This window comes from Schistocerca americana, chromosome X, assembly GCF_021461395.2.
Source record: "Schistocerca americana isolate TAMUIC-IGC-003095 chromosome X, iqSchAmer2.1, whole genome shotgun sequence".
Taxonomy (NCBI): Eukaryota; Metazoa; Arthropoda; class Insecta; order Orthoptera; family Acrididae; genus Schistocerca; species Schistocerca americana.
In genome coordinates, this window is record NC_060130.1 from 256,464,978 (window position 1) to 256,488,592 (window position 23,615).

Here is a 23,615-nt window from a genome sequence, read left to right on the forward strand (position 1 = left end):
TGCACAGTTATCTGGGCAGGTGAGTTTCAGTAGAACATTATTCAACTTAAATTCTCTGGTGATGCAGGTAGTTATAATGAGTTATTAGATTCACTTAGAAAGGGTTCCTATTTTGAAACACTTGGGCGTGGGTTGGTGGTTTGTTTTGCAGTCAAAATGTGTGTTAGTATTTATCAGTATAAGTTAGCTATGATGAGAGGAAAAACCTGCTAAAGACTTATCATTTGCAGACAGAATCTTTTTCCAGACATATGTGTTGAGAGAATGCCAAGAACATAACAATATCCTGCTTTTCGAGGCAGAGGGCAGCACAATATGTATCTACATTAAACAGATTGACCATAAAACGATGGGTGAGATCAACTTTGTGTCGCCTTCTACCTTCCAAGAAGCAGTATGACTCACTTTATTAAGGGAAGAGACAAACTAATTTGTAGCAACTGCGAGCCACATGACTGATGTGCACCATGTCTTCATAACTAGTGTCCAGTGCAGCTGTTGCCAATGACCAGGACACCTTGTGGGTGAGTGCCAAAGGCCGTGTTGCGTGCATTGTCGAGAAATAGGTCATATGCAACAGGAATGCCCAAGTGTATGGTACCAACAACAATAGGAATTTTCTGAGTGTTAGAGGTGGCCACAGAGGAAATAATAAGAGGCCAATATTCAAGAAGCACATGGGGAGCTGGAGTAGCCACTGTCCAGAGCTCCAATTGACTCAGATTAATCCACTGAGGAGCCAAGTATTTGAAAAGGTGGGAAATGTGACATTGATTGTAGAATTACAGTAAATAAAAAAAAAGTGAAGATACTTTTCGATACCAGATAGCGGATGGGTTTAATATTCACACGGCTTAGCATCACGCGCACCTTGCGGCAGCTTGTTGTTGTCGTCCTAGTGTTTTAGGAAGTAAAATAATATGCCCTGTAGGCTCACAGGAGATTAATTTTAAGATTGGAATGGAAATATCTGTGCTGATGGTAGATGTACCATCATGGGGGAAATCTATAGATTTTGACATGCTTCTAGGAAGTAATTTCCTGCACTACATTCACAGTGCAGTTGATTTTGGGTTATAAACTGTCCGAATAGGTGAGAAGGGCAGGAAGGCATCCGTCCTCAGAAGATTGACACACTTCAGTGCTCAAGTCAACTGAATGTGAAACTAAATGTGGTGGAATAGGAAGGATTTCTGGGTTAAGGTCAATCTAAATTCCACCATGCACTCAGTTATTCTGGCGAATCCAATTCCCAAGAACGAGTTGCTAGATGAGATGTGATTGCACATGAAACAAGGTATATGTCAACCAGTTATACTGAATGAAGAAATATTTTTACCACTTAGTACCAATAACTTTAGCACGACAGATGCCATGGCACCCACGAGAACTGTTTCAGCAAGTATACAAGAGTCGCCAGCAAATGAAATTGTGAAATGGGAAGACAAGGGAAAAAGAAGGAACAGGAGGAAACTAACATGTAAAAGAGAATATGTTATAATGTACACATTACAATCCCCTTAAAACAGAAGTTTCAATAAATGTTGATGTATCTGCCTGAGAAGTTGTAATCACTACTTGAAAAATTTAGTACCTTTCTGAAGAATGACAGGATTTGCCTGCTGCAAATTTGGTACAGGAGATGCTTGGCCGATCAGTCACAAACCATACAGATTTTCATTTTATTTGCAACCTGTGGCTGACCGGAGCATCAGAGAACTGTTTGTAGTGGGGTTAATACAACTGTCATGCAGTTCCTGGTCTTTGTCTATTGTCATGCAGAGAAAAAGCATACAGAATATGCATCGACAAGAGAGTTTTGAAGAAAGAACAGATTAAACATCGGACTATTTAGGCAACTGTCAATCTTTCAAAACACTAGACACGCATTTTGGCTCTCAACAAGTATTGCTCACCCCAGCAGATCACGAGAAAACTGCATTTGTAGTTCCGTCAGTGCACGACGAGTATCTGAAGATGCCTTTTGGCCTACAAAATGCACCTGCAAAGTTCCAGCAGCTTGCAGATTTATTTATGAGGGAACTGTAACTTTCCATATGCCTAGTGTATTTACATGACAACATTGTGTTCTCCAGTCCCTGGAGGAACGTGCACAACAATTAAGATCTGTACTTTTATGCATACGAAATGCAAATCTCAGTCTGAAATTTGAGAAAGTTAGTTATTAGGGGTACATAATTTCAGCCGAAGGGGTTTAACCCAATCCATAGTTAACTGAAGCAGTAAAACACTTTCCTTCCCCTCATATTGTGAAAGCATTAAAACCCTTTCTCAGTTTAGCCAACTATCATCGTTGCTTGGTTGTGGAAAACACCATTGTTCCTAAACCTCTTTCCAACTTGTTAAAGAAGGGATTAATATTTACATAGGACCCCCCTGAGTGTGAAACAGCATGACTCAAAATAAAAGAAATTTGAACAGTCAACTGTTTTGGTACACCCTGATTTTGAGACACCACTTAAGATGAGTGAATATGATAACTCAGGCACAAGCCAGGAAAGCTCCATCAAAATGTCGAACATTGAGTCAAAATGTTTGGTATATACATGCTGATGAAGTCCTGGTTGCTGAATTAGAGAAAGAACAGCAAGAGGACAAAGAATGCAAGCAATTTGCAGCATTCCCTGACATGATGGTTATTTATAAAATCCTTTATCATAAAGCACCCTAATGCAATTGGCTGCTTATCATGAAAATATTTTTTGCAGTCACATGATAGTATACAAGCATGCCACAATGGTAAGAATCCAACCAATGCATGAATAGCCTTGCAGTTCTGGTGGCCTACTTGTAAGGAGGACGCCAAAAGTTATGAATGGCCTTGCTTACCATGTGCACAAATAGTACAATATGCAAAACCAACAATTCCTCTTCAAGCTCTTCCAGAAGCCACTAAACCATTTTGACTTGGCTGCCATTGGCACTGTGAGACTGTTCTTGGTTTCAGCTCAAAATAATAAATATCTCTGATCAATTACTGATTACTTAACCTGTTTTTAATTATGGTACCTCAAGCAGATACGACTGCACAAACAGTCATGCCCAAATCTTTTGTGACATATAATAGTTTACAGTATGGAAGCTCTGAAGCCATCATAACAGACCAATTTAGCAACTTTGTATCATACCTTTTTACAAAGGTCTGCAAGTTATTAAAAATCAAGAAGTAGCAAACTACCCTCTTCCATCTAAAATGTAATGACTGTGTAGGGCATGTCGATAAGTCTATTTTCAAACTGCCATTTTACTACTTGAATCACAACCATACAGACTGGGATAGACTGCTCCCATTCATCGTGTTCTTGCATAATGTGACAGTGCATCAATCGATTGACTGTACTCCATTCGAGGTGCTATATGCATGCAAGATGTGTTCACCATTTGAACTAGATAAGTTGCCCTTTGATGTCAATGCAACAGCAGTGTAACAGCTCTTAAGATGCTTGAGAGCTGTCTGCAAACAAGTACAGAAAAACAATGCCGCTGCTATTGTTGTTAAAGAAGTTGCAGGTAAAATGAATGTCCAAATCCCCAATTATTAGCCTCAACAACAGGTGTTGATCCAGAATTCAGCTGTGAACATAGGCGAGACTAAAAAGCTCACACTTCTCTGAGAGGGCCCCTACCAAATAACACTCTTAACCTCACCATAAATGCAGATTTACAGCTACCACACCAAGGAGTCATAGGGCACTTTGATTGGCTGCAGTTTTACCAGGGATGACATGACAGTGATGGGCAGTAATCAGCCTCACAGTACCCCAGGCATGTCAAGGCCAGCCACACATCCAGACACCACACCCTAGTTGGCAGTGTACTGTCACAAGCTAGTATAATCTATGACTAGCACCATGATATCAGCTTTGTTCTATGGACTGAGGAGCTATTACGTGTCATAGTAAACAGATTCATGGAAAACACGTACTATTTAAAAGATGCACCAAACCCACAATTTTGAAGATACAACGATCAAATTTTGTATCATGCTTTACACGAAATTAACATATTTACTGTTAAGTTGCTCGAATTATATATATTTAACTTTTATATGGCATTTAAAAATTTTATTTTCAAAAAATAATAATGTACCTTTTTCTCACAAACTATTCAAGAGATTTCTACAAAATTTTATCTGTTTAATCTCTTTGCATATAGTAAACCCCTCTCATGAGGTTTTCTGAATATATCAAATAGGAGAATCTTAATAATTTTTTAATTGTAATTCTGTAAGTATAATATTAAATTCACACAAAATTCCATGCAATTTGCCCCATAAATCAGCTTGCAGTCAGAATTTCAAAATTTATTCTTGAGACAACATTTATTAGGTTAATAGAAATAACTGTACAAAATTTCAAAATTCTAGTCTTCATAGATTCTGAGAAAAAGGTACATAAACTGAGAAAAATATAATTTTCAGGATATGCTGTTCAAAGTTCAACCTAATGTTTTTTTTTTTCTTAGTCACCTCTTTGGAAGGCCCCAGATTTGTACTCAGGGTCTTCTTTCCCTTCAAGGTTTCTCCTCTCGTTTTCTGCTTTTTTTTTTTTTTTTTTTTTTTCTTTACCAGCTCCTCAAATGACTTTCCAGCAATGGACAGTTGTTGTATCAAGTGACATTTCGTATCTTAAATACCATTCCCTCTTATACCTTCATCCTCCCTAAGTGCTCATCATTAAATAAAAGAACTTCATCATTAGCTGCAAGTGTAGCAGATGAAAATATGGTTTTAGGGCATCATTTCCATATGAGTGAATTTAGAGACTCATTTCGATTCAGAGTTTTGCCAAGAACATACTATTTTCTTTATTTTATTTATTTATTTTTTTTTTTTTTTATAGGATCGACCAGAAACCAGTAAGTGGGCTTGAGAAGATGTAAATGTAGGGATTGTTTTCCCTCTGAGCCCAGAAATATTTACACCAGCTAATGTGGCAGATGATGAATGGTATGTTAATCTGTTGATAATATGTGGAAACATGTAACCCATACTGCACTCTTCATGTCACTTACAGTGGATAGGTTCTGTCTAATAGCCTTGCCATCTCTGTCAGTAGCACAAGGCAAACAAGAAATGCTTTTTCATAAACAAAACTGCTGGTTTGTTACAGTTTCTAAGAAACACAACATTGTCACAGATGATCTACAAAACCAAAGAGCCTATAAAACAGCCTTCTGGATATATCCCATGCAAGTTTGCTTGAAAGTAGTCCATGGAATCATTGTTGACTGAGCTAGTACTGAAGTGTCGCTTAAAAAAGTGGTCATGGCACGAATGTCCTGTCACACAGGCACTTCGGATGCAATTTCATCATCAGGCACTTCAGATGCAATTTCATCACCGAAAATTTGGGAACTTATTCTCCACGAGTTCTCCTACTAAATAAAAGATAAATTGAAAATTGACATTTTTGGTCAATTTCATAAATGAACATCCTCCCTTAAGACAGTTATATATATCCTTTGTTTTATGTGTACTGAATGAAAAGTTACAAATGTGGTTGGTTCTACAGTACTTCCTGTAGGATTATAACACAGGGATTTGCAAATCACTACACTCACTTCTCCTAGACATACCTACCAGTACCAGGCTGGTGGCTACTCTGTCCTGGTGGCTACTCTTGTCCTGTCTGCTGCCTCCGTAATGCCTCCATGCAACAGCTACTGCTGATCACTATAGCAGTACATAAATGTTGTTGTTGTTGTCATTTTCATGACTTTTGCAAATTGCATATTGTGAATGTAACACCATTAAATTTTCCTTCCTCTTTAATCAACTCTCCATTAGTTATAAGCCCCCAATCAAAGCAAAATCACCATGTCACATGGTCCTTTGTGAAGGAAGGGTAATGTACAATGCATAATTACTCATAAGTATTGTAACAGGCTTGATATTTTCAATCTTTCTTCCGAGACTGGAGCAGGGAGGCAAGGGCCCATGTTCTGTACCACCAGTACTGATGCTACTGTGTCAGCACTGATGACACAGCAATTCCCAGGCAGCCAATGAGCTTTCCCCAATCAGATCAGGTAAGTTTTAGCTATAGCAAACCTCAGAGGTATCTTGCTCTCTATTACTGGCCTTGCAATGCACTGGATCAATCTTAGAGAGACTACAGTTTTCCGCAATGCCTTCCTCTATGTAGGATCTCTACAGCCCTTCTTTCCAATAGATCATTTAGGTGTCAATGGTGCCTTGATCTTCTTATCCCTGATTTCACAGCCTATCCTGTTGCCCACACTCCTAGCTTGATGTTTAGTACACAAAAACAACTCAACAGGTTATATTAGATAAATGAGCAGGCCATGAAGCAGTATCCCACATGATGTACTTTTATGTGTTGAGCGAGAATGCTTAAGACACAGTATTAGAAACTACGTAAATAATAGAACTATTTATTACACCACACAAACCATGATCTGTAAGTTCTCATATTTCACTGACAGAGTTATACAACAACACATTTGTCATTATAATTTCGGACAGTCGTTTCTCGACCAGATTTCCTTACTTCACATTGTTACATTTGCCTTTCTCCATCATTTCTGGAACTTTCTGTCGCCATCATTGTAAACCCCTGTATTGACATTAACTAATACTAAAATATTGGTATATTATGTACTAATACTACCTCCTTCACATGATCAAATGTATCTGTATTGCGTGGACAATAAACTCAGACTACACATTTACAGTTATAGCTATTGTAAGATTGTTCTCATCTATTATTATTATTATTATTATTATTATTATTATTATTATTATTTTGTGTACGTTTAACACGTTCAGGATACATAATGTTCTTGGAACTCCTTGATTCTTCCACTGTCACATCAACCCAAATCAGAATCTGCCTTAGTGTCTGAGGTACATAGTTGGAAAACAAATCATTTTTCATAGATTCTGTTATCTTTTATAGTTTTTGTGATTTCTATACTTCTTCGGAGTACTATTTGTTCCACATAAAAATCCATAATTTGAAGACCTTTGCTCAACATAATTATACTACAAAGTTTAAATGTCTCACCTTCCCTTTCTACCCCATCCCATAACATTTTAGTAACTAATAGTAGCCTTTTAATTTACCCCATTTTTTTTGGAACAGTTGAGGACAATATCATATGCTTCAATCTCCATCTATTAATTACTATTTATGAACAGCACGCACACCTTTGGTATTGCATGCAGTAATACATGCTTTTGTTTAGAACTTGAAATAGAAATTTGTCCTGTATACATTTGGTGAGTTTTGAAGAAAGCATGAGTGATACTCAAAACAGATTAGCCCAGTCAACGAAGATCAAATTAGATTGAGTTCGGGGAAAAAATTTGTGGATTCAGAAATTTTTGTACAGTGGTAGGAGGGAGTGCCATGAACAACATACTAAAAATCCTGACTGGTGGGGTGTGAGAATGGAGGTGGCTTTTAAAGGTCATTTTTTAAACGTTTCTCTCAAATAACTCAAAAACCATGGTTTCTAGTGAAAATGTTCCCAATAAAAATTAAATTAAATTATATTTCCTACAAAAAAGAAAGGTCCTATTCATGTTTTTTTTCTAGGACTGATAGTTTCCACATTGCAGTAGATGGCAAAACCACAATCACAGATTTTAAGAAACAGTGTTTTAATGATATAAAATAATTATTTGTTTATTGTTAAATGAGGTGGGTTAAGAATAAATATTAAATGTATGCACCACATCCTAGTGTAGTGCATATGCATTAAGAGAGAATTTTTATTCTGGGTTGTGTGATGGGCTAGTTGGGAAGGGGTGGGTGATGCGGAAAGAGGTGCATTAAAGAAGATAGGTTGCCAAATTATGGTCATGCACTTCCCTCCTTCATAGATCTGTGATCTGAAGAGTGAGCATGCAAATCCCCACTCTCTCCATCCAACTACGGGGTGTTTCATAAAGTTATATGGATGCTTCCATAAATTTACTGACCCTTATGCAGCTTACCTTGGAAATCATTAGATCGAAGCACCTGAGGGGTGTTTATTGATAGTGAAGTTAATGATGACACATTTAAAGTTTCCAGTAAATGCACACACACAACAACTGTGTGTTGCCAGTGTGCAGGCAACCACACTCGACAAGGCTTTGCCTATGACCACAAACAGCCAACACAGTAAGCAAGTGGTTCTCGAGAAAGAAGTTCACTTGGCTGGCTAATACCTCCTGGCTCACTGAAATGAGTGCAAGTTTCATCAGTAAGTTGAGGGGGGGAGAGAGAGGGGGGGGAGGGAGAGAGAGGGGGGGAGGGAGAGAGGGAGGGAGGGAGAGAGGGAGGGAGGGAGGCAGAGGGAGAGAGGCAGAGGGAGAGAGGCAGAGGGAGAGAGGCAGAGGGAGAGAGGCAGAGGGAGAGAGGCAGAGGGAGAGAGGCAGAGGGAGAGAGGCAGAGGGAGAGAGGCAGAGGGAGAGAGGCAGAGGGAGAGAGGCAGAGGGAGAGAGGCAGAGGGAGAGAGGCAGAGGGAGAGAGGCAGAGGGAGAGAGGCAGAGGGAGAGAGGCAGAGGGAGAGAGGCAGAGGGAGAGAGGCAGAGGGAGAGAGGCAGAGGGAGAGAGGCAGAGGGAGAGAGGCAGAGGGAGAGAGGCAGAGGGAGAGAGGCAGAGGGAGAGAGGCAGAGGGAGAGAGGCAGAGGGAGAGAGGCAGAGGGAGAGAGGCAGAGGGAGAGAGGCAGAGGGAGAGAGGCAGAGGGAGAGAGGCAGAGGGAGAGAGGCAGAGGGAGAGAGGCAGAGGGAGAGAGGCAGAGGGAGAGAGGCAGAGGGAGAGAGGCAGAGGGAGAGAGGCAGAGGGAGAGAGGCAGAGGGAGAGAGGCAGAGGGAGAGAGGCAGAGGGAGAGAGGCAGAGGGAGAGAGGCAGAGGGAGAGAGGCAGAGGGAGAGAGGCAGAGGGAGAGAGGCAGAGGGAGAGAGGCAGAGGGAGAGAGGCAGAGGGAGAGAGGCAGAGGGAGAGAGGCAGAGGGAGAGAGGCAGAGGGACAGGGAGAGAGTGGTGGGGGGGGGGGGGGGGCAATGAACAGTTTGACGGATCTTGTCACATGAGACATTTTATTTCACTACAATTTTCTTCAATATTTCATTTAACCACACACACATTCATGTAATGTTAATAGCTTTATATGACAAGCTGCTTAATCGGATCACACACATACTGCATTAAATGGCAGGCACTATGCGCTCCATGCCATGTACCATGAAGAGCTATCAAATTAGTGGCGGGGAATTGTGGGAAGGGCAAGTCAAGACAGGTGCAGTATTTGCCAGTTACCGTGTTACCCTTCAGAAAGCAGCTAATAAGAACTATTTTTGCATTAAAAAAAATAATAATAATTCATAATTTTTCCAGCGGATGAGAGCTACTTCACCAGTTTTCATGCAGTTCCAGCGACTTACATTCACATTTTTGAATGTGGTTTTATTTTTGGTGTGAGGTAGTTTACCCATGTCTCATTAAAAGGAACAAACCAGTGGATAAAAGTGGTTAGACTATTTTTTTAAAATGGCTTAATCAGTTTTGCATTTGCTTTTGGTCAGCATTCAAAAACTGCAACATTCATCTTGTACAAAGCTTTCTCATAATTGTGTGTCTCTCCAGAATGTAATATTCTCCTACTCCTGATAAGACGATAATAGCTGTCTCATACACCTTTGATCACCAAAAATTTGCAGTATTACACAAACCGCTTATGTTTTCATTTGTGGTTGCAGTTCTGAGATGTCCTTCACACAGATTGTTGTTAGAAGAGAAATAACAGTAATATTGGAATTCAGCTCTCATTTATCAAATGTTGAAAATTCAGGACCAAATTGTGTTGGTTAATGATGAACTGAGGGGGGAAGGGGAAATATTCTAGTTGAACGATTTGAATGAAGCACATGTGTACATATTCACATGCCCATCCACATCTACAGTAACACCTACATAGGTGTAAGCACGTGAAGGTGTTCATGTGAGTATTCGTGCAGGTATGGATGTGGGTGTTGGTGCCCATATGCTTCATTCATATGGGTGAAACAGAATATCTTCCTCCCCCCCCCCCCCCCCTTCATCAATACTGGAAACTAATCCAATATAGCGAAAATTTATAAATATAAACCACACACCGTTCTTTTAAAAAGAAGTATACACCAAACTGTTTCACATATAATGTTGGAACTTCGTACAATTACTGGAAAATGTGTAGCAGTGTGCGAGTGTGCATGTATTTGCAAAGTATAAGCTTTCTCAGCTAATATCACTTCTTTGTAAATCATGTAAAAGACATTATGTGTCAAGATTGACAATATACAAAAATGCAGTACACAATATAGAGAAGTTCACAATAATTCATCAACCATGACTAACAAAGAACAAGACAGGAGGAAAAACAAAGATGTGGAGTAGTAACAGAAAGATTCAGAAAACAATTTAGAGTGAACTGAGTGGCAAACAATTTGTAGAAGAATCACACGAATTTGCTAATAAAGTGTTAAAAACCTGACAAGCATTTTTATTTCATCATATTTTGGGTGTGCATCTGCGACGACAATACGAGGTGCATTCAAGTTCTAAGGCCTCCGTTTTTTTTTTATAATTAACTACTCACCCGACGTCGATGAAACTGGCGTTACTTCTCGACGTAATCGCCCTGCAGACGTACACATTTTTCACAACGCTGATGCCATGATTCCATGGCAGCGTCAAAGGCCTCTTTAGGAGTCTGTTTTGACCACTGGAAAATCGCTGAGGCAATAGCAGCACGGCTGGTGAATGTGTGGCCATGGAGAGTGTCTTTCATTGTTGGAAAAAGCCAACAGCACACGCGCAGCCCTTCCCGGACCTTTTTGTTGCAGTGCAGGAAGGAATTTGTTCTTCAAAACATTTTCGTAGGATGCACCTGTTACCGTAGTGCCCTTTGGAACGCAATGGGTAAGGATTATGCCCTCGCTGTCCCAGAACATGGACACCATCATTTTTTTAGCACTGGCAGTTACCCGAAATTTTTTTGGTGGCGGTGAATCTGTGTGCTTCAATTGAGCTGACTGGCGCTTTGTTTCTGAATTGAAAAATGGCATCCACGTCTCATCCATTGTCACAACCGGCGAAAAGAAAGTCCCATTCATGCTGTCATTGCGCGTCAACATTGCTTGGCAACATGTCACACGGGCAGCCATGTGGTCGTCCGTCAGCATTTGTGGCACCCACCTGGATGACTCTTTTCACATTTTCAGGTTGTCATGCAGGATTGTGTGCACAGAACCCACAGAAGTGCCAACTCTGGAGGCGATCTGTTCAACAGTCATTCGGCGATCCCCCAAAACAATTCTCTCCACTTTCTCGATCATGTCGTCAGACCGGCTTGTGCGAGCCCGAGGTCGTTTCGGTTTGTTGTCACACGATGTTCTGCCTTCATTAAACTGTCGCACCCACAAACGCACTTTCGACACATCCATAACTCCATCACCACATGTCTCCTTTAACTGTCGATGAATTTCAATTGCTTTCACACCACGCAAATTCAGAAAATGAATGATTGCACGCTGTTCAAGTAAGGAAAACGTCGCCATTTTAAGTATTTAAAACAGTTCTCATTCTCGCCGCTGGCAGTAAAATTCCATCTGCTGTATGGTGCTGCCATCTCTGGGACGTATTGACAATGAACGCGGCCTCATTTTAAAACAATGCGCATGTTTCTATCTCTTTGCAGTCCGGAGAAAAAAAATCGGAGGCCTTAGAACTTGAATGCACCTCGTATTTTTGTTTCCGATATTTCAGCTAAGAAACACACAGCTATTTTCAAAGTGAGTGAGTGACTGAATTAAAAGTAACTGACACATTAGCATTTTTGTTTGTCTAATCGAAAGAGTTCACAGTTGATTATACTAGTTGTTACAGATAACAATACATAATAATTTTGGGAACCTTGACAGATATAACTTTATTTGCATTTGTGGTGATGATACTGTGTTACCAAAATCTACATAGGAGTAGAGAAAACTAGAAAAACATTTTCAGACTACGTGATCAGCAAACTTGAACTAGGGTGAGACATCAACACACTTTTCTTTTTTTATGTTAATGTTAAACTGCACTGTCAATATTAACATGAATTGCTAATATGTTTTTACACTGGAGGAAAAATCTCACCTCGCCTACCAAAATAAATATTACAAATTCAAATACAAATTGTTAACAACATACCTGACATTTCTGTAATTTCGTCATAGCAGTATGGTGATGAGCTATATTTATGTTTGCACAATTTCTCTCCAACAGAAGGTGTCCGTATTCCCTCACAATCTTGCACGACGCGTACTGTTGGAGGTGCCTAAGAAGTGATATTATGAAGATGTAAGTCTACTAAATAAATAAATATTTATATGTACTTCATAACATAAAGGTGTGGAAACTTAGAAAAACGTTTGTTGCAGAGAGCATACAGATTCAATGAAGTTTATTGCCTGCAAGCACATAAAATAAACAGATTTATAATGACTGTGCAATAACTGAAAAATGGGTATCAAATCTCTAAAAAATAAAAGACTGATCCAGTGGTGAAAGTCAAAAAGTTAGTGTCACAGCTTAATAATCAAATGTACATCAGAAAATACACAATAAATGGAAGCCAAATAAATATAAAAGTAGTAATTTTACTACCTGGCGAAGCAGAATGAAGACCTGATCAGGGTGGCGGCACCATCATCTTTACAGCAAAGAAGCAAGGAGGGATGTAGTAATAGCGTACATTCCAGTATTCTCACTAGCACAGCACTGTCGCTTACTACTTGTTTGTACACATAACTGAGCGAAGTGCCCATTTACAACAATGACAGAAACAGGAAGTACAGTATATCCCAACTTTGCTGCTCACGACATGTCACTGGTAAAACCAACTTCCCTGGTGATACTGCTAACTCCCTTAGCTGTGCCTGTTGTATCATCATGTGCTATTTCAGTCACCGACTGTAATGTCAACTCTATGCTCAAATCCACACTGAGTGAGTGTACTTAATTCTCAATTTCCTCGTCTGTTACAATATTACTGCTCCAGTAGTCTTCACACTCTTCTTAGACAGACATACTACTTAGTTACAGCTTTCCAATGTTACCAAACGCTGTCACAGCAGCGTATGCAGTCTGCTGTTGTGGATGACAGGTCAGCCAAAGCTAGTGATGTGGAGGTCAGGTTCAACTCTCAATGAACATCTCAAATTTTTCTCCGAAAAGAGGTCAATTCAGCCTCGTGAAGCCCAATGCCAAGTTAATTGAAAACAAAAGCAGCAAAATTGATGTGTAAGTCACTGAAGAGGTGTCACATTAAAGGGCTTATACCAGGTTGGGCAATACACAATGTTGGTTATTACCAGTAAAAGCATCAAATGTTATTTTTGTCAGCTTTGAAAACAAGATGCTTGATGATTACTACTCCAGATATTATTCCTTGCAAGAGTTTAGACCAGTTCTATAGGATTTATGTACAGATGGTTTGGTGGCCATATGAGGGGACCCATTTTCTTCTAAAATATTGTCAATGGCATGAAATGGATAAGGTTTTTTCTTCTGAATGCCAGAAGTTCAACTTTCTTTGTCTCTACCTATTTTTAAAACTTTTTTTTGTCCATTTATGTACAGTAATGCAAAATATAGGAGAGGTTTATACGAAACTTACCTCCTATCACTGGCCTGCATCCCCAACAATGAGAAATTGATTGAGCCAGAATGAAATTTTCACTCTGCAGGGGAGTGTGTGCCGATATCAAACTTCCTGGCAGATTAAAACTGTGTGCCGGATCGAGACTCGAACTCGAGGCCTTTGCCTTTCGCAGGAAAGTGCTCTGCAAGGTAGGAGATGAGGTACTGGCAGAATTAATGCTGTGAGGATGGGTCCTGAGTCGTGCTCGGGTAACTCAGATGGTAGAGCACTTAGCCGCAAAAGGCAAAGGTCCCAAGTTCCAGTCTCAGTTCGGCACACAGTTTTAATCTGCCAGGAAGTTTCAAATTGATTGATGTTTTTGTTTGACAATACTACATACAAAGGAAGGTTCTGCCAAAATTTAAATAATTTAGGAGTGAAGCAGTCCACTAACTATATAGCAAAAATGTTGAGTCACACACACTGTGCGGGCTGGATGCATTGCCAGCATTGTGTGTCCAGCCTGCACAACGTAGATGACTCAACGCTTCTCCTACATGGTGAATGGTCTCCTTCGCTCCTAAATTATTTACATTTCACCACAACGTTCCTTACTACATAGTACTGTCAAAAAAAACATCACTCCACTTCCCATTGTTGTACATGCAGGCAAGTGATAGGAGATAAGTTCCATGTACAAATATTTTGGACTGACATACAGAAAAGGGTAGAAAAGTGTTTTAAAAATATGTAGAGACAAAGAAAGCTGAATTTTAGGCAATAAGAAGCTTCAACCTTCTAGTCATATGAATCTATGTTTTCTCTACATAAATTACTGGCTCCTTCAATTCTGGTGATTAATTATTTCGTGAAATTTAACACAGTGTGCTCTTTTTGCAATATTGTCCTCTAGTTCATGCATGATGGCCAGCAACTTTGAGAACTAAATGTCATAGAAGGAACAGTTTTTACACAGTTTCTTTGGCAGTCTGGAAGTCCAGTTCTATGCGAAAAAAGCTGTGAAGTTTTTGCGAAGATGGTATTGCTGCCCAATAACACATTTACCCATATCATCACTGAAATATTTCCTGCATGCATTTTGATGCTTCTGCTTTGGGGCAGATAGGTTAATCCTGTTACACTCAGTATCACCCTCCCTTTCATAATTTGCACATCACATCACTGACTTTCTTATGTTTTGCTGATCGACATTTATTTGCAAGTTCTATTGCCTTTTCTGTCAGCACTATCACCTCCGACTCGTCAGTAAAATTAATGATGAACAGCAAGCACTGACATCTGCTCATCAAGACATCTGAGAGGTAACAATGTGTGCTACTTTGAAGAGGAACATCGCTGTGCCAAGTCAAGTGACTAAGTTCGTTCCTGCTATGGCCAAGTACAGAGTCAGCTTTGCCAGGTGATACAACACTAACAAGTCCTAATGGAGACAAAAGTTACATGTCCCATAATTCATCACACGTGTGTCTGCTGATGCTTGCCACAGTGGAGTCCAACAGAGTTGCCATGGATGTTCACACTGTTGTTGTTGTCTTCAGTCCTGAGACTGGTTTGATGCAGCTCTCCATGCTACTCTATCCTGAGCAAGCTGCTTCATCTCCGAGTACCTACTGCAACCTACATCCTTCTGAATCTGCTTAGTGTATTCGTCTCTTGGTCTCCCTCTACAATTTTTAGCCTCCAAGCTGCCCTCCAATACTAAATTGGTAATCCCGCGATGTCTCAGAACATGTCCTACCAAGCGATCCCTTCTTCTAGTCAAGTTGTGCCACAAGCTCCTCTTCTCCCCAATCCTATTCAATACCTCCTCATTAGTTATGTGATCTACCCATCTGATCTTCAGCATTCTTCTGTAGCATCACATTTCGAAAGCTTTTATTCTCTTCTTGTTCAAACTATTTATTGTCCATTTTTCACTTCCATACATGGCTACACTCCATACAAATACTTTCAGAAACGACTTCCTCACACTTAAATCTATACTCGATGTTAACAAATTTCTCTTCTTCAGAAATGCTTTCCTTCCCATTGCCAGTCTACATTTTATATCTTCACTGCTTCGACCATGATCAGTTATTTTGCTCCCCAAATAGCAAAACTCCTTTACTACTTTAAGTGTCTCATTTCCTAATCTAATTCCCTCAGCATCACCCGATTTTATTTGACTACATTCCATTATCCTCGTTTTTTGATGTTCATCTTATATCCTCCTTTCAAGACACTATCCATTCCGTTCAACTGCTGCTCCAAGTCCTTTGCTGTCTCTGACAGAATTACAACCTCAAAGTTTTTACTTCTTCTCCATGGATTTTAATACCTACTCCAAATTTTTCTTTTGTTTCCTTCACTGCTTGCTCAATATACAGATTGAATAACATCGGGGAGAGGCTACAACCCTGTCTCACTCCCTTCCCAACCACTGCTTCCCTTTCATGCCCCTCGACTCATAACTGCCATCTGGTTTCTGTACAAATTGTAAATAGCCTTTCGCTCCCTGTATTTTACCCCTGCCACCTTCAGAATTTGTAAGAGAGTATTCCAGTCAACATTGTCAAAAGCTTTCTCTAAGTCCACAAATGCTAGAAATGTAGGTTTGCCTTTCCTTAATCTAGCTTCTAAGATAAGTCGTAGTATTGCCTCACGTGTTCCAATATTTCTACGGAATCCAAACTGATCTTCTCCGAGGTCGGCTTCTACCAGTTTTTCTATTCGTCTGTAAAGAATCTGTGTTAGTATTTTGCAGCCATGACTTACTAAATGCTAGTTCGGTAATTTTCATATCTGTCAGCACCTGCTTTCTTTGGGACTGGAATTATTATATTCTTCTTGAAGTCTGAGGGTATTTCGCCTGTCTCATACATCTTGCTCACCAGATGGTAGAGTTTTGTCAGGACTGGCTCTCCCAAGGCTGTCAGTAGTTCCAATGGAATGTTGTCTACTCCCGGGGCCTTTTTTCGACTCAGGTCTTTCAGCGCTTTGTCAAACTCTTCACGCAGTATCATATCTCCCATTTCATCTTCATCTACATCCTCTTCCATTTCCATAATATTGTCCTCAAGTACATCGCCCTTGTATAGACCCTCTATATACTCCTTCCATCTTTCTGCTTTCCCTTCTTTGCTTATAACTGGGTTTCCATCTGAGCTCTTGATATTCATACAAGTGGTTCTCTTTTATCCAAAGGTGTCTTTAATTTTCCTGTAGGCAGTATCTATCTTACCCCTCGTGCGATAAGCCTCTACACCCTTACATTTGTCCTCTAGCCATCCCTGCTTAGCCATTTTGCACTTCCTGTCGATCTCATTTTTGAGACGTTTTTATTCCTTCTAGCCTGCATCATTTACGGCATTTTTATATTTTCTCCTTTCATCAAATAAATTCAATATTTCAAGCCCTCGTCTTTTTACCTACTTGATCCTCTGCTGCCTTCACTAATTCATCCCTCAAAGCTACCCATTCTTCTTCTTCTGTATTTCTTTCCCCCATTCCTGTCAATCGTTCCCTAATGCTCTCCCTGAAGCTCTCTACAACCTCTGGTTCTTTCAGTTTATCCATGTCCCATCTCCTTAGATTCCCACCTTTTTGCAGTTTCTTCAGTTTTAATCTACAGTTCATAACCAATAGACTGTGGTCATAGTCCACATCTGCCCATGGAAATGCCTTACAATTTAAAACCTGGTTCCTAAATCTCTGTCTGACCATTATATAATCTATCTGAAACCTGTCAGTATCTCCAGGCTTCTTCCATGTATACAACCTTCTTTTATGATTCTTGAACCAAGTGTTAGCTATGATTAAGTTGTGCTCTGTGCAAAATTCTACCAGGCGGCTTCCTCTTTCATTTCTTCCCCCCAATCCATATTCACCTACTATGTTTCCTTCTCTCCCTTTTCCTACTGCCGAATCCCAGCCACCCATGACTATTAAATTTTCGTCTCCCTTCACTATCTGGATAATATCTTTTATTTCATCATACATTTCTTCAATTTCTTCGCCATCTGCAGAGCTAGTTGGCATATAAACTTGTACTACTGTAGTAGGCGTGGGCTTCATGTCTATCTTGGTCACAATAATGCGTTCACTATCACTATGCTGTTTGTTGTAGCTTACCCCCACTCCTATTTCGTTATTCATTATTAAACCTACTCCTGCATTACCCCTATTTGATTTTGTATTTATAACCCTGTATTCACCTGACCAAAAGTCTTGTTCCTCCTGCCACCGAACTTCACTAATTCCCACTATATCTAACTTTAACCTATCCATTTCCCTTTTTAAATTTTCTAACCTACAAATGATTATTTGCAAGATCTTTTCTAAAATGTATAAAATGCATATTTGAACATCAGCTGTTGTTATTTCAAACCCAAATATCAACCTGTTTCAGTCATGGACTATCTTCACTGATACTATCTAAAGATACAAATAATTATATGTAGTATATAAGAAATGTCAACAGTTCTTTTCAAAGAAGTGCGAAGTATACATGAATACTTACAGGGTTAAATGGTTTAGCCACCACATTACATTTCCCATTGCTTAAATAGTGTGTAGAGCATGTCATGAATACAATATAAGACACAGGGCTTTTAGAAGCAGACATCCTAATACTAAAGGCAAAATATTGAGGAGTTGCTCAAAGATCTTTAAAAAAGTATTTTCATCATACAATATCTCAATAACAAGTTACTTGTTAATGCAGATGACTGGACTACCTTTAATAAACATCTTTGGTACAGTTTCATATGCAAACAGAAAACAAAGTTGCTATCTCCAAATGTCGATGTTACATTACAAGGTATAAAACACTATAAAACCCTAACGTTACACAGTATCATATGCATTACATACACTTGATGAAATTTATATAAACAAACATAAATTATATCATAAACATAATGGAAATTGCTTCTGTACCATTGAAACTAGCTACAATAGTATTCTGATACGCGTTGAAATGTCACTTAGCATTCATATGCAACTAAGTTGTAGTACTCAACAATTACTGTCAAATATTGACTATATTTAAAGGAAAACATGTGTAAATAAAGTTTGATTACAGTGCATAATCAGAAGCCTAGTATGTCAGTAATGCTAGTTATCATACAGAAGAGAGGGGGATCAGTAATCACAGCATAACAAACCATGTGTGCAAATTTGGCTTTCAGAAATATTGACAACACATGTATATAATAGTGGCAGTGATGAGTAACATTCTTTAACCACTATAAAACTTAAGCAAATAATCATTTAAGGCTCAGCCATTAAGTATACAGGGTGGTCCATTGATGGTGACCGGGCCAAATATCTCACAAAATAAGCATCAAACAAAAAAACTACATAGAATGAAACTCGTCTAGCTTGAAGGGGGAAACCAATGGTGCTATGGTTGGCCCGCAAGATGGCACTGCCATAGGTCAAACGGATATCAACTGTGTTTTTTTTAAAAATAGGAACCACCATTTTTATTACATATTCGTGTAGTATGTACAGAAATATGAATGTTTTAGTGGGATCAGTTTTTTCGCTTTGTGATAGATGGTGCTGTAATAGTCACAAATGTATAAGTACATGGTATCACGTAACATTCTGCCTGTGTGGACGGTATTTGCTTTGTGATACATTACTCGTGTTAATATGGACCATCTACCAATTGCAGAAAAGGTCGATATCGTGTTGGTGTATGGCTATTGTGATCAAAATGCCCAACGGCAGTGTGCTATGTATGCTGCTCGGTATCCTTGACGACATCATCCAAGTGTCCGGACCGTTCGCCGGATAATTACATTATTTAAGGAAACAGGAAGTGTTCAGCCACATGTGAAATGTCAACAATGACCTGCAACAAATGATGATGCCCAAGTAGGTGTTTTAGCTGCTGTTGTGGCTAATCTGCACATCAGTAGCAGACAAATTGGGCGAGAATCAGGAATCTCAAAAACGTCGGTGTTGAGAATGCTACATCAACATCGATTGCACCCATACCATATTTCTATGCACCAGGAATTGCATGGCGACAACTTTGAATGTCGTGGACAGTTCTGCCACTGGGCACAAGAGAAATTTAGGGGTGAATGACAGATTTTTTGCACGCATTCTATTTTTTTAGCGACAAAGAGTCATTCACCAACAGCAGTAACGTAAACCGGCATAACATGCACTATTGGGCAACAGAAAATCCACGATGGCTATGACAAGTGGAACATCGGCGACCTTGGCGGGTTAATGTGTGGTGTGGCAGTATGGGAAGAAGGATAATTGGCCTCCATTTTATCTATTGCAATCTAAATGGTGCAATTTATGCTGATTTCCTAAGTAATGTTCTGCCGATGTTACTACTAGATGTTTCACTGCATGACAGAATGGCGATATACTTCCAACATGATGGATATCCGGCACATAGCTCGCGCGCGGTTGAAGCAATACTGAATAGCATATTTGATGACAGGTGGATTGGTCATCGAAGCACCGTACCACGGGCCGCAGGTTCACTGGATCTGACGTCCCAGGTTTTCTTTCTGAGGGGAAAGTTGAAGAATATGTGCTATCGAGATGCACCGACAACACCTGACAACATGCGTCAGTGCATTGTCAATGCATGTGCGAACATTACGGAAGGCGAACTACTCACTGTTGAGAGGAATGTCGTTACACGTATTGCCAAATGCATTGAGGCTGAAAAAACATCATTTTGGGCATTTATTGCATTAATGTGGTATTTACAGGTAATCATGCTGTAACAGCATGTGTTCTCAGAAATGATAAGATCACAAAGGTACATGGATCACATTGGAACAACCAGAATAAAATGTTCCAACGCACCTACGTTCAGTATTTTAATTTAAAAAACCTACCTGATACCAATTGTTCATCTAAAATTGTGAGCCACATGTTTGTGACTATTACAGTGCCACCTATCACAAAGCGAAAAAAGGGGTCCAACTAAAACATTCAGATTTCTTTACGTACTACACGAATATGTAATAAAAAATGGAGGTTCCTATTTAAAAAAACACTGTTGATATCCGTTTGACATATGGCAGCGCCATCTAGCAGCCCAACCGTAACGCCATCTGGTTTCCCCCTTCAAGATAGACAAGTTTTGTTCTTTGTAATTTTTTCGTTTGACGCTTATTTCGTGAGATATTTGGCCTGGTCACGATCAACGGACCACCCTGTATATTTTGAGATGCATATAGAAAAAAATCTTCACATAATAAAGGCAAGTGATTGCTAAAGAAAATATGCGCTTGCATATGTATACACTTAAAAACATTAAATGGAATGTAGACCTCAGGCTACAGGTGACTTATCTAATACATCAATACATGATGGTTATGTACATAACAGCATAGTTCAATAAACAGTTTTAAATAAAAAAACAAATATATGACCTGTTGCTTATTAAAATGAGAACCTCATCTTGGGAATAAGAACATACGTCAGGAAGGCAACTTATTGACCAGAAGTCCATGTCAAATATAAAAAAAGTTAAACAGAATTGCAGAGTGTTTAATATGCTCAGCTTATAAGAACAGGAGAGAAATTACAAACATTTTATAAATGTGTATGAATAACAACAGTAATACACAGGGTGTGGATAACAAACCATAATACAATCCACCTGTATGGCAGCTGCATAATGAAGAAACCTCACAGGTGGTACAAGACAACTGTGTGCAATAAAAATGTCATTAGCATTACATGTTGACATTAAAATGCTAGATAAAACTTTTAACACGTACATAAGGCAATGTCTTCATATCATGAAACTAAGCTATAAGGTTTATCATGAAGACAACCCTAATGGGATGGGGACGGGGAAGGGGTGAGAGGAATAGTGGTAGAATTCAAAGAGACAAGTTATGGATTAGAATCAGGTAAGCGAAAGACATCAGAAAAATTGTCTAAGAAAGGTTTATTTTTCAAATCTTTTTGTTCACTGAGATCATCACTGGGAGTTTTTTTTTAATTTTTATTTTATTTATTTATTTTTTTTTCTTTCTCTTCAAAGTTACAAAAGATTTCGGTTTCCTCCAGACGGTTCACACTTAACACCTTTTTTTTGCTTGATATACTATTTTCATATTCACATCAATGGTAACTATTGTGTGGTTACAAGCTTTAAGACGGAAGCCAAGAGCCGAAGTGTTATTTTATTGTGTGTGTTCAAGGATCCTTGTCTTTAGTCCCACTACCCCAGTTTGGCCTATGTAAAACTTTTTGCATGGTTTACAGTTAATTTTGTAAACACCTGGTCTGTCATATACTGACGTTTTTGCTCTGAGCACTATGGGACTTAACATCTGAGGTCATCAGCCCCCTAGAACTTAGAACTACTTAAACCTAACTAACCTAAGGACATCACACAAATCTATGCCTGAGACAGGATTCGAAACTGCGACCATAGCAGTCGCATGGTTCCGGACTGAAGCGCCTAGAACCACTCGGCCACCGCGCCAGGTGACTTTTTTGCAGCTAAGTTTTTTTGCAGTACTATTGAAATACTGTTGTTGATTATGTTAAACACTCTGCAATTCTATGTTTAACTTTTATTATATTTGACATGGACTTCTGGTCAATACGTTGCCTTCCTGACGTATGTTCTTACTCTCAAGATGAGGTTCTCATTTTAAAGAGCAACAGATTATATATTTGTCTTTTACTTAAAACTGTTTATTGTCCTATGCTGTTATGCACATAACCATCACATATTGATATATTAGGTAAGTCACCTGTAGCCTGAGGTCTACATTCCATTTAACGTTTTTAAGTCTATACATATGCAAGTACATATTTTGTTTAGCAATCACTTGCCTTGGTTATGTGACGATTTTTTCTATATGCATCTCAAAATATATACTTAATGGCTGAGCCTTAAATAATTATTTGCTAAAGTTTTACAGTAGTTAAAGAATATTACTCATCACTGCCACTATTGTATACATGTGTTGTCAATATTCCTGAAAGCCAAATTTGCGCACATGGTTTGTTATGCTGTGATTACTTATCCCCCTCTCTTCTGTATGATAACTAGCATTACTGTCATACTAGGCTTCTGATTATGCACTGTAATCAAACTTTATTTACACATGTTTTCCTTTAAATATAGTCAATATTTGACAGTAATTGTTGAGTACTACAACTTAGTTGCGTATGAATGCTAAGTGACATTTCAACGCGTATCAGAATACTATTGTAGCTAGTTTCAATGGTACAGAAGCAATTTCCATTACGTTTATGATATAATTTATGTTTGTTTATATACATTTCATCAAGTGTATATAATGAATATGATACCGTGTAACGTTAGGGTTTTATAGTGTTTTATACCTTGTAATGTAACATCGACATTTGGAGATAGCAACTTTGTTTTCTGTTTACATATGAAACTGTACCAAAGATGTTTATTAAAGGTAGTCCAGTCCTCTACATTAACAAGTAACTTGCCATCGAGATATTTTTATACTGTATGATGAAAATACTTTGTAAAGGTCTTTGAGCAACTCCTCAATATTTTGCCCTTAGTATTAGGATGTCTGCTTCGAAAAGCCCTGTGTCTTATATTGTATTCATGACATGCTCTACACATTATATAAGTAATGACAAATGCAATGTGGTGGCTTAAACCATTTTAACCCTGTAAGTATTCATGTATACTTCGCACTTCTTTGAAAAGAACAGTTGACATTTCCTATATACTACATATAATTATTTGTATCTTTGGATAGTATCAGTGAAGATGGTCAATGACTGAAACAGGTTGATATTTTGGTTTAAAGTAACAACAGCTGATGGTCAAACATGCGTTTTATACATTACCTGACGGCTGTTGATAGTCACCTTCCAAAAATGTATAAATGTTAATTTCCATAGCTTCAGTATCAGAGCTAACTCTTAACATCAATTTTATGCACTGAATGATTCACTTCCTAACAAACCCAACTAAATATATCA

The 23,615-nt window shown here is 38.9% G+C and overlaps 1 protein-coding gene across 2 annotated transcripts in view; it reads right to left on the bottom strand.

Moving 5' to 3' along the window:
- LOC124554814 (zinc transporter foi) overlaps window positions 1–23,615 on the bottom strand; it is a 148,278-nt gene that overhangs the window by 36,336 nt on the left and 88,327 nt on the right. For both annotated transcript variants that reach the window (XM_047128470.1, XM_047128471.1), the window contains exon 8: window positions 12,206–12,332. In XM_047128470.1, coding sequence (XP_046984426.1) covers window positions 12,206–12,332 — 127 coding nt within the window. The remainder of the gene's footprint in view (window positions 1–12,205; window positions 12,333–23,615) is intronic.